Raw genomic sequence first — 11981 nt, forward strand, 5'->3', positions numbered from 1 at the left:
AAGGATACTGGCCACCGGACCATTCGCAGACTGATCGAAGCCAGTGATGCTCGACTTCAATGATCTGCTGGGACCGTGTCTTAACGACCAGTCTGTTGCACACTTTGATGCTTTTTAACAGGAATTCAAAATTAAATATATTAATGAGAACTGAATTATTTATTAAAGTTGAAATGACAACAAAGAAATAAATGATAATTTCAAGGGGTAACAGTTGTAATTGTCAATAATCAACAGAAGCACTTTGCCAGTGAATTTCTGTGCAATCACAGGTACAATTTCACCCAATGCTTGAAATTTAAAAATTTCTAGAATTAATAGTAAACATCCCCAGTATTGCTAAGAAAGTACCCCCCCCCCTTTTAAATTCCGAACAATAAAAATTTGATAAAGATTTTGGAAGCAAATTTGTAAATTGGATACACAATATATCAAATTTGTATGTAACATTTTATGGACATTCTTTGATAACAACCTAATTTATGATATTGCAAATTAAGAGAAAAACTTACTTCAATCCATTTTTCTTGTTTGACTTCTCCTTTATTTGCACTTGGCTTTGGTGTATAATTTTTCCCACCATACTTCTCATCTTCAGTAACGCATTTCGTGTGAGTTTTATAGTCATCTCCCCTGTAAGAATATTTCATGTTACTAAGACTTGCTTTTACCAGACAGCCACAAAAAAAATTTTTTTTTACAAATATAACAAGTCAAAGCTTTGAAAATAAAAAAAAATTAAAAAAAAAAAAAAAAACAACACAAGAGACCCACATTTCATTAATTAGGATTAGGACTGAGCGATATAAGAAACTCGAAATCATGATATGTCGTCTGCTAGACATTGCGATACAGTGATGCATCCTGATGTAACATATGTTAGAAAATTATCAATGCAAAATCTTTTAATCAATCAAAAATAAATAAGAGGAACAAAGCTATAACAAAAGAAAATGTTAAATCTTATAAAAAATGCTTCTATAACATCACTAGCAGAGCTTAATTGTTTAAATCAAAATAATGTAGATAGATTGACTTAACCCCAGTGTCTTAGAGTAAAAGCAAACGTAAGCTTTGATTTGATTTAACTTTATTTTTTAAAAAATAAAAAATGGTTTAAAATTTATTGGTATGATATTTTAATGACATGTATTAAAACGAACCGAAGAAATGTTCAGTTAAGAAAAGCAATTTTCAAAATTATTTGTTGGAAGCATGCACTCTTTAAACATCGTTCGACCGTTTATTTATTTACTTAATAATAAAGTTGTATCAACTAATGGTCAAATTCTATACATAATTAATTAAAAAATAGAAGTAAGTTTGAATTATAATTAGTTCCTATTTCGTAGAGGCATTTATTTGTGTCAGCTAGAAAACCATGCAGCCAGCTAGCAAAGAAGCACGGAAGTCTGAGGTAGGAGTAACAAGGATGTTCGGAGGTAAGAAGATCAAGGAGAGTAGTTCCTAGGCGGAAGGATACTGGCGGATGAACAGGACTGATAGGAGAACAGCCTTCTCTCCCCTATTGAAGCAGCTGATCTTTCGTAATCTGAATCGCAGCTTCAGGAAACTAGTCTTGATATTTTGAGGCCCACCTTTAGAGGAAATGCTTGCTATCAACCAGTTTAAAGTTATTATGAATAACCTTTTGGAGTTTGGTTTGCTGTTAGATTATAAGCCTTATATTAAAGAAAGATGTTCCAGCACACTAGTATTTTTATTGACACCAAGCTACCATTAACCAACATTTTTGCAAAATAAATTCTATTGAAAAATTAGTGAAAGATTCTTCGATTCATACTTTTTCAAAATCTTGCCTCTATAATTAAAAGCTGTTTTTTTCTCCCCCTCTCTCAATACATTAACATAATTTCTTTCTCTTTACATTAGTTCTGAAAACTTAAATAACAAATCCAAGAAAATAAAGGTACAATAAGAAATCAACAATTATTTATACAATTAGTGAAGGATCTCTCAGGTACGAACTTCCGCGGTTATAAAATTATGTTGCCTTTATTAAATCAAATTAACCAAAAGGAGATGGAAATTTCAAAGTGAAGCTCTGTGATTGTTGACTGCTTTCGACACATGTGAAAATATTAAACATGGTTTAAACAAAACAACCAAGTTTTTCTGTTTCTACAATAGTTTTGCCTAGCCTAATAAGTACAAAAGAAACAAAATCTATACAAACCAAAACTCTGTGCCACAATCCATACAAGAAAGTGATTTGCAATTCCGACATTGAAAAGAACAATGCTTTTCAACTTGATTTTTCTTCACAGACTGGCCACATTCTGAGCAGGTAAAAAACACCATAATCTAAATGTGAAGAAAGAAAAAAATGTAATTACATAAAAATATTGTCTTTAACTAAGACCATCCAGTGTCAGATGGACAACGTACCAATCTTTTCAGTAAGTTACAAACTGATACAAATGAGCATCAGTTACATGTACCAGACACTTTTTGAGTTACACACAATTAATCTTAAATTGTCTAAATTAGAAGAGCTCAAAAATTATAAGCAAAGCTTCCACTTAATATAACTTAAATTTGCTTAAAATTCAGGCCCTGTGCATTAAATGCCATGAAAATTTTTCAATATTTTGTAGCATATTTCACATACAGCATTCATTATTAGTTTGAACGAAATTATAAATGCATAACTAACACAAATTCTTAGATAAATTACAGAATAATACACTCTAATTTTAAATAAAACTGTTTATTTCTGGTATTTTAACCAGCTTCCAAAAGAGTACATATGTTGTTAAAACACAAAACTAGAACTGTAACACAACTCTATTTTAGAAAGGGGGGAGGGAAAAAAACAGCGCTAAAAAACTTAAACAATTTTTAATTATTTTAAACATACAGTGTTAACAAAAAAGAACATCATACAAAAGAACAAAACAGAAAAAACATCAGCGGCGTAACTAGATCAATGGTTATCGTTTTTTAAAAAATTATAGACGTTTTCAAATAAATGATCTAGTTCATCGCTTTTAACATCCACTCGCGCTTCGATTATGAGGCAGAATTAAAACTAGAATGATTTGAAATTAAAAAATAGTTAACAAGTTCAGTTTCTCGGGAATCTTCAGTCTTCTTCCAGATTTACTAAATTTCGGTGCATGTTTGATGTTGGTGGATTCATTCAACTGGTCCGACTGCTAGGAATGGTCCATTGCTTCCATGCTGCTCTTCAAATATTGAGGACCATCTGAGAATGCGATTTCCAATGGGTATATTCGTTGTATAGAATGAAGCAGCTGATTAGTCGACGTCTGTTCTTTGACAAGACGAACTTCTCTGAATCTGACCTGAAACCATAGTAAAAACTCTTCTCCTAACTCACATTTGATGTCTTCATCCCAGCTTATTCCTTTTTTCCATGCTTTCTGTAATATTATTTTTGGACAAAGCATGACTGGATAGAAGAAACCAAAAGGAACAAAGACTTTGTGAGCCGTAGATAACATGCTATGTTTAGTTACTTTGCTTTAACATAATTCATCCAGCTCAAGTCAATTTTTCTCTTCTTTCATTTCTCTCAATTTCCATTCTCAAAGCTCAAATCTTCCTTTGGACATAGAGTTGTTGAATCCTGTACAAATTTTTCTACTTCTTTATTATCAATACTAGTGACAATATTGTCAACACAAAAACTTTGAGCTAACTATTCCCTAAATTTAATATCATATTCGTCATTTCATTTTTTTAAATGCAGGATCTATGAGATGCTGAACCTAAAAGTAATCTTAGACTTACCAGTACAACTCTTTATCTCCATATACCAACCAGTACAGCTTTCAAAGTCTGAAGAAATACTCCTGTACTACGCTTATTTAAATTAGACATGGTGACATTATTTTCAACTGGCACCTCTTCTTCTTTTTTCATCAAAGTCTTTTACGGTTCCAGTTTATCACACATCAACATGACATGTTTCCTAGAGCAAATAAGGCATCTCATCTTAATGCAGCTCGGCACTTTTTAACTGTGCGCCCAATATCTAGACAAGCAAAACAACAATGTTTCTCTTTAACAATGACCTGTCTTTCTTAAAAACTCATTTTTTGAGATGAAAAACATTCAGCACTTGTATGCTTGCCATCACAAAATATACACTTAAATACAACTGAAGTTAATGCTGTGGTCAACAAATTGGCAGCAGTGGAGTGTTGTTATAAAATGTAGGATTCCTTTGTCATTATTTCGGTTTGTAACCCTGAGTGCACTTCGGCTCATTTAATCCAAAACCCAACATCGCCAAATTTATTTGCTCTACTTCAAATTCTGCCTTTATAAATTGCATTAGGTTATTCAACCTCTCCTTGGCGTCAACAGAAGCAAACAATAATGGATGACAATTCCAAGCCTTCAAAAAAGCCTCATTAAAACAGGATTCTATCATAGGGTATAATATCAACACACATTTTTCAGTCACAACACCTAAAGTTTCCAAAACTTTCATATCTGGTTCAAGTTCATCATATAAAGATGTCATAGAAAATTTCTAATTTTTATCTACAGAAATTACTAATTTCAAAAGCTCTCTAACGTACATCTCTATTAACAAATAATCTCTACCGAAACGGGTTTTCAAGCCTTCCACTGCTTTGGCATAATTGTCACTAGTTGATGGAAAACTCTCCCCTATCTCACGAGCACGAGATCCAGAAACAGTGGCTTGAATTAAGTACTGAAACTTGTTTTCAGGAGATATGTTGTCATCTTTATGAATATGTTCAAACTGACTTCAAAATGGTGGACAGTCATTAATATTACCAGAAAATTGCCAAAACTCTAGATGAAATATTCTTCTAGCGCTAGTTTCAGATAATGTTGAATTTAAACTTACTTCTACAGTAGAGCGTGTTCGAATTCTCGCCAACTCAAGTTCGTGCAATCTTTCTTCTTCTTTTTGTTTCCTTGCTTTTTCTTCTTCCTCCTTCTGTTTCCGTTCAGCGATAGTCATAATTAAAATAGACATGACGAATTCTGAATCACCTTTGTACTCATCGCTGTTAAGAATTAACTTTTTTAAATCAGAAATTTTTGCTCTTGCTGGTATCACTTCACCAATTTCTTCAGCAACCAGCAACAAATCTTCTTTCTTAAAACTTTTAACGGTAGAAAACATTGTTCTAAAACAAAATGTCCTGTCAAGGACACCAAAAATTTTTTAACAACTCTATTTTAGAAACGGGAGAGAAAAAACAACAACTTTAAATTATTTTAATCATACAGTGCTAAAAAAAAGAACATCAAACCAAAGAACAAAACAAAAAAAACATCAGTGGCACAACTGGATCAATGGTTATTGTTTTTTTTCTCAAAAATTTATTGTCGTTTTCAAATAAATGAACTAGTTCATCGCTTTTAATTTATTTTCGTTTTCAAATACAGTAGGGAACCGATTATCCGGAACATCGGGACCATCACTATTCCGGATAACTGATTTTTCCGGTTTTCTGAATCGCTACAAAAAGCCGTTTTTTTTAATTGTTAAACCCAACAAAAAAATAATAATTTTAATAATCTTAAAAAGAAGAAAAAACGATGGAGTAATACACTAATGATTATTTCCAAAATGATGGTAAGGTAAACATCTTTCAAAAAAGAAAGAAAAATCCTAAAATCTTATAAGGGAAAAAAAAAAAAAAAATTTTCTCCAAAAAATGGCGGGAAAATTTATCGAATTTCCTTCCGGTTTTTTGGTTTTCCGATTTCCGGGTAACGGGTTCTGTACTGTAAATGATCTAGGTCATCACTTTTAACATATGTTCCTCTCAAACTGTTTTAGAACACTTAAATAATTTAAAGAAAAAAAAACTTTTATAATTATATTGCAAACTTAAATTGTTTTATGTAATTTTTGTCAAAAATATCTTTAAAAAAAACATTCACCAAAAAACTATAGTGAATGCAAACAATAGAAATTATATTCAGGGTCACCACTCGATTTCAGAAAAAAAATCTATTACCATATTTTATCTATTTTTCCATAAGAAAACTTATTTTTGCTTTTATAATGTCAAAAGAATCAGAATTTGAGTGCAAAAAAGAATATTAAATAAATATGGAAGCACAAAAATTAAGCTAAAATATGACATCTTTATAACAAATAATTGTAATTGAAGTTAGAATTATTTAACCTAAATTTTAATAACTGATTAATGTTACTAACAATTCTGAGATTGGTTATTTTCTAGGTATGATGTTGTAGAAATTAACCAAGCTGCAGGGAAAAAAAGCTCAAACTTTCTCTGCCTTTTAGAGTAAAAATAAAATTTCCATACAACTACAGGTTTTTCCTGTTATCCCAGATTTGTGGGAGCCCTGAAAAATGTTTTAAAATAGGCATTTTCATAATTTTCTTGATATTTTCATGTTGAAAAAATGGATATTAAAATGTGACTAATTTAATACATAAAAAATCCATTAATGGCACTGCATTAACATATCAGTTAAATTGAAATCAATATTATCAGCTTTAGGTCATCAGCATATCATCAGAGTCTAAATAAGTTTAACTAGTTTAGTCAATATACACAAATCCAAGAATGAGCCTGGTTTCTCTGAAATAGGCTCAAAATGCATCTGCTTCTCTGAACTTGATATACTTGTAACTAGGACTGACTTAAAAATCAGTGTATCGCGAAATATCGATTCAATGCATATATCGGCAGGCGGATACTATCAATTTCGTTTAGGCAATGCATCAGAAATCTGATTTAAGCCGTAATCTAAGACAATGTTGTGACTGAGCTGTCGAAGTGTCTAGCTACGAAGACGATGTTAGTTTCATGATGTTGAATAACGAAAAGCGAATTGAATCAGAGCCCCAGGTTTCGTGTGAGGATCAGCATTGAAATAGAAAGCTATGCATAGTTTCTTTATGCACCATTTTTGTATTTGGAAGTTTACTTAATTCTTTAAGATTATTTTCAGCAGGATTTACATTATTTTGTGATAGCTATTACTTAAAAATCGTTGATTAGTTACTTAACAATTGATTCATTGTACATTATTTCATCACCTTTTTCTTTGCCTGTCAGGATGTAATGATTCTTGTTAATTATTTTTAGTAGACCTACTGTTACTTGGCGATCATTGTGCAATCGCTGTTATGTTAAATTTCCGCTCTTTGTTCTGAACTCAATCTATGAATGAAATGAAAATATGAAGAAAAAAAAGATTCTTCATTGTTTTTTTAATTATTGTTTTACACTGTAAGCGATAAAATTTAATAGGGGTATTCTGTATTTAACTTTGTTTTAAAAAATTTATTTTTTTGAAATTTATTTAATGCACATAAGTATAGGTAATAATTCGATTATTTTTAAACAAATAAATCATCAGTCATTTTTAATTATAAAAAAAATTTGGCTAGTAGTTAAAACAAATACTTTTTTGATTGAATAGTTAAACAATGTTTTGACACTTTGTAATAACCTAAAAATAGTACTTAAGAGTATTTTTTTAAAAATTCTTTCAATACTTGTTTGTTTCATAATTTGTTAGACAGTCAGTATAAATCCCTAGTCAATTTTATTTTCAAAAATGATAATAATAAATAAAATTTACTTTAATTTATTTATAATAAAAAAATCTTACATTTATTTTTACATTAATTAAGTATCGAATTAGACCATTAGTTAATACTTTTGTAAAATATTTGGTTAGTTTTTTATTTTCAAACTTAAGTAATTTTTAATTTTAAAAAATTAAAATAAAGCTTGGGTTTGTTTTTACTTAAGATATTTTGTTTTGTAATAGATTTATTATTTTTATTTATTTTTGATTAATTTAAGGATTTCTGACAGATAACTTTTGAACATATGCTAAATCGCAATTTCTAACTGACGATGCAACACGATATAAAATTTCTTACATCGCCCAGTCCTACTTGTAATTGATTAAGGTAAAACTTAAAACTAGACTCATTCGCAGATGATAAATGATACTAACATTTCTCTGGAGGTTCATATAGATGTTGAATTTTTAAAATATATCCAATTTCTTGTTAGTTTGAGGAATTATATTTAAATATTTTAAAATTTAACATAATTCAAAACTTAATTAATACTAAATGTATATGCTGATGACATATTCAGCTTAAGTATACATATATTTTTAAGCACGAAGTGCAAAATAAGATATGTAGATGCAAACCCACGCTTGCTACAGATTTTAATTTAAAATGCTACAATCCGAGCTCATTCTAGGCTGGATAAACAGGGAGCAGCACCCTGCTGCCCTTTCAGTCAAAAGAATCCACCCTGTTCCCTTGAAGTAAATTAGCGCTCTGAAGTAAATAGACTCCATACCTTTTTTGCCCTTCTTTCCTCAATCCTTCCTTATCCCCCCCCCCAAACTCTACAATGGATTTCTTAAAACTTTTGTTATTTTCAACTCTTTTTTTTTTTTTTTTTTTTTTTTTTTTTTTTTTTTTTTTTTTTTTTTTTTTNATTGCTGTCAATACATAGATTTAAATGGGAAAGGAAAAATAGCCATCATAATCCCTTGTTGCACTTGTCTTTGAAAGTTTACAGTTACTTCCACTATCATTAAATCATATTTATTATTAATCATTTTAATTATTAAATCATAACTACAGACACTTAAAAGCATACATTTATATTTTATTAATATAAGCATGCATTTTAAATAAATTACTAAGCTAATTAGCTCATTATATATATGTTAATTTATTAATAAAAATTAGTAATTAATATGATTACTTTGCTACTTTTTATAAAGTAAAGTTTTTTTTCTCTCTTAATTGACAATGTTTTTTAATAGAAAGTGTAAAGCCCATAGAAAGAAATTATTGCCTTTTTAGAAAATAATGTCCTTTTTTTTTAACTTATGCACCGTGCCCTTTTTTCTGCCTAGAATGTGCTCTGCTACAATTATAAATAAATGCTAAAAGTAAATATTCTTTCTATTTACAGTACAGAAACCACCAGTTACTGGTTATTTCACTAATGAGATCTACTTCTGAAATAAAACCTTAGGTGAAGGAAAATAAAACCTTAGGTGGAAACAAGTTTTAAAATATAATCAATCACTATCCTTACCTATATCTTGGAATTTCACAATTCCAGGGATTTCCCCCCCCCCAATATTTTAATTGAAAAAAGGTTATAATTTGATACACAAATCACAAGATCTTACAAACTCTCGTAAGCATGGCCATCCAAGGCCACTGGTCTACAGAGGTCAAACAACCTTATCTATTAACATATTTTTCAACAACTCAAAACAAACAAATGAACAGCAGGACAAATTTCAATTTCTTATGCATACAGTTTTACTAAGTAGTAGTAATTTAGAAAGAAACATTTACATCATAATTAGTGATAAAATCAGCAATTCTACAACAGACCACTCTCCAGACAAAACAAAATTCTAACAGTAAATTATTTAATTTCGCATATTTTCAAAAGCAAGTTATAAAATTCTCAACATAAGAAATTACATAAATGACTATACTTCTGGGGAGCTGCCTCCAAGAAAGTTAAACATAAAAAATCACAGTAGGGGACCAAATCAAAGAGTATAACTCTTACCCACTCTAAGGACAAGTTTAAAATCCAGTTGGTGCCTTGGTGCGACAGATAACGATTCAGAAATATTCTCAAAATGAATTATGTTTTAAAAACATGTATGAATTTAAAAATGTTCATAGAAATCTAACGTAAATAAAAAAAAAACTTGTTAACCGGTAACTGATATGGGCATCAACTTGCTATAGATTTGATAATCTTAACCTTCTGTCTCCAATCTTTCCAACAGACTAATAATTTATAACTAGTTAGCATAAACTATATTATTATTGATTAGCTTAGTCATATCGGTTTTGCTCAAGTTTGAAGTAGGATTTTAATCCATATGTGCAAGAATCTCATATCAATTACTATGAATAAAACATTGATTCAATCATACATTAACAATAAAACAATTAATTCTAGCCAAAACAAATTTGATCAATCGAGGTAAATATTTTAATATGAAATAAATACATGAAATGTATTATTACACGTGTATAAAATATATTAAAAACATGTGCAAGGATAAAAAAACATTCCATGAAAACTAGAAACACTTACTTTGGGTTAACAGGGTGAGAAAACACAAATAAACGAAAACTTATATTTAATATACGTCGAAGTATAATACAGTACGCAGTAGCCAGTATTACCACGTTTTTTCAATGTTCATGAAGATGGAGGCTTGATTTGAAGTGGAGTGCTTCCAGCTACCTATTTCAATACTGTTGAAAGCTGCTTAAAAACCCAATTGTTAAGAACAATTGTAATCCAAAATCAACTCCTGAACCAAAACTGAAATTTAAAAATAAAACTAATCTTTTCGACATGTGTTTTTGGCAACATTTGGAGTCGAAGGTCATGTAGGCAAACAAATATGGCGATGAGTTAATGAGTGTCCATAATAAATTTTCACAACGATTGTCAATTCGATAGTAAACAAGAAGCAGCTTGACATCACACATCTTCGAGCCATATTTTGTATGTATAAATTAAATATTTAAAATATACTCTACAGCTTTACTCACTTTTTTGCACGTTCAATAGTTAAATCGATTTACTGTTTCGCACCTTCTAAAACATAAATAAACGTAAATCTAACATATGTTTTTATTTGATCTCTGTTTTTATTCGCAAAATGAATTGTGCTATATTAATGTGTGTTTATAAGATTGCATTCAGTACTGTCAATTGTTTTGAAAGTTTAAGTACTATTCTTTATGTTGCAAGTTATTCTGGTGTATTTTGGTATAAAGATAATTTTTTTACGATTCTAATTTTTAATTCAACATTCTCGGTTTACCTGTTAGTAATGTTTTTTTGGATAGAGTTATACAAACTAATCTTAAATTATGACGATCGTTAAATTCATTTTTTGACAGGATAAGACGTGATTTTAATAGGAGGATCGGACGTGAGTGGACAATAATAGTTTTCATAAACATGATTAATGCTAGCAGCATCACAGACAATAGACGGCATGTGCGAAGATTTTCAAGTAATATCATCGTTTCAATATTTAAGCCTAAAGAAACTGCCAGTGGCATAAGAAAATTTTTTTGGAGGGAGATATTTTCGTATTTTGGTCTGTCATGCCAGTTACCAATAGATATTTCCAAATTGAAGTGTTTTAAATTGAAATTTTAAAAAAACAAACAAAAAAACATGCCGATGTTTGCCAAGAAGTGACTACGAACTATATCCTTTGAGTTGGTCCTTAATGTGATCTTTTTTTAATTTCTGGTGGACCACTGCTCAGAAGTTGCCAGTACCTGGTGCCTTGTGGCAGAATCATAGTGACATTGTTGTAGAATGTTACAGAGTTCTTGCAAAAAAAAATTTCCTTTAGGAAATAAAAAAAGATGGATTTCTTTTCTGCAGAGATTTATTTCTTCTCTAAAATTATATGTAAAATAGGCCTTTTTCACTTATTCAATTAGAAAGAAATTCTCATGATGTTTCCATTATTGTTCAGGAATAATGAAGAATATAGAATGTTGAAGTAAAAAAACTTTGGTTTTCTTTTCTACCATGATTTTCAAATGATTTTTTTCTTCAGAATTATTATATTTCTATGTATGTTATGTAACAAAATTATTATTTCCTTTTTCATAAGATTCCTATCACCCACATCGGAGCGAAACGAAATGCTTATGATTTTTCGATTCTTATTTCAGAGTAAAAAATTTCGATAATGACTGACTTCAGCTAGAATTTAAATTAAAAAATATAAGGGGGGGGGGAATCGCAAAAGTTAAAAAGATAGTTCCATTCTAGAAATAAAGTTTTTTCATTCATATTTTTTTTCTCAAGTACACCATATTTGACTTTTATTAAAATTTGACTAAGAGTGGGGATTACGTCTCAAATGTAGATTTGTAGAAAAATAATGTCTTGCTTTTTTTTTTTTTTTTT

General features: G+C 29.8%; 2 protein-coding genes across 7 annotated transcripts in view; one reads left to right on the forward strand and one right to left on the reverse strand.

Moving 5' to 3' along the window:
* LOC107456959 (uncharacterized) overlaps positions 1–10267 on the reverse strand; it is a 20928-nt gene extending 10661 nt beyond the window's left edge. The window contains exons 1-4 of one of the 3 annotated variants that reach the window (XM_043044818.1): positions 10128–10264; positions 4871–5171; positions 2198–2325; positions 513–633 (exon numbers count right to left, since the gene is read on the reverse strand). In XM_043044818.1, the coding sequence (XP_042900752.1) occupies positions 513–633; positions 2198–2325; positions 4871–5152 (531 nt within the window). In that variant the 5' untranslated portion in view covers positions 5153–5171; positions 10128–10264. Of the gene's footprint in view, positions 1–512; positions 634–2197; positions 2326–3777; positions 4022–4870; positions 5172–10127 lie in introns of those variants that run through there. The other 2 variants (XM_043044819.2, XM_043044820.2) reach the window with 2 other exon arrangements.
* A 144-nt stretch (positions 10268–10411) lies between these two features.
* The window catches only part of LOC107456958 (regulation of nuclear pre-mRNA domain-containing protein 2), a 27706-nt gene continuing 26136 nt past the window's right edge, over positions 10412–11981 (forward strand). For 2 of the 4 annotated variants that reach the window (XM_071181129.1, XM_016074957.3), the window contains exon 1: positions 10412–10547. The gene's annotated coding sequence lies outside the window, so the exon portion shown is untranslated. The remainder of the gene's footprint in view (positions 10548–11981) is intronic. The other 2 variants (XM_071181130.1, XM_043044817.2) reach the window with 1 other exon arrangement.

This window comes from Parasteatoda tepidariorum, chromosome 5 (genome assembly GCF_043381705.1).
Source record: "Parasteatoda tepidariorum isolate YZ-2023 chromosome 5, CAS_Ptep_4.0, whole genome shotgun sequence".
In the NCBI taxonomy this organism is placed as follows: domain Eukaryota; kingdom Metazoa; phylum Arthropoda; class Arachnida; order Araneae; family Theridiidae; genus Parasteatoda; species Parasteatoda tepidariorum.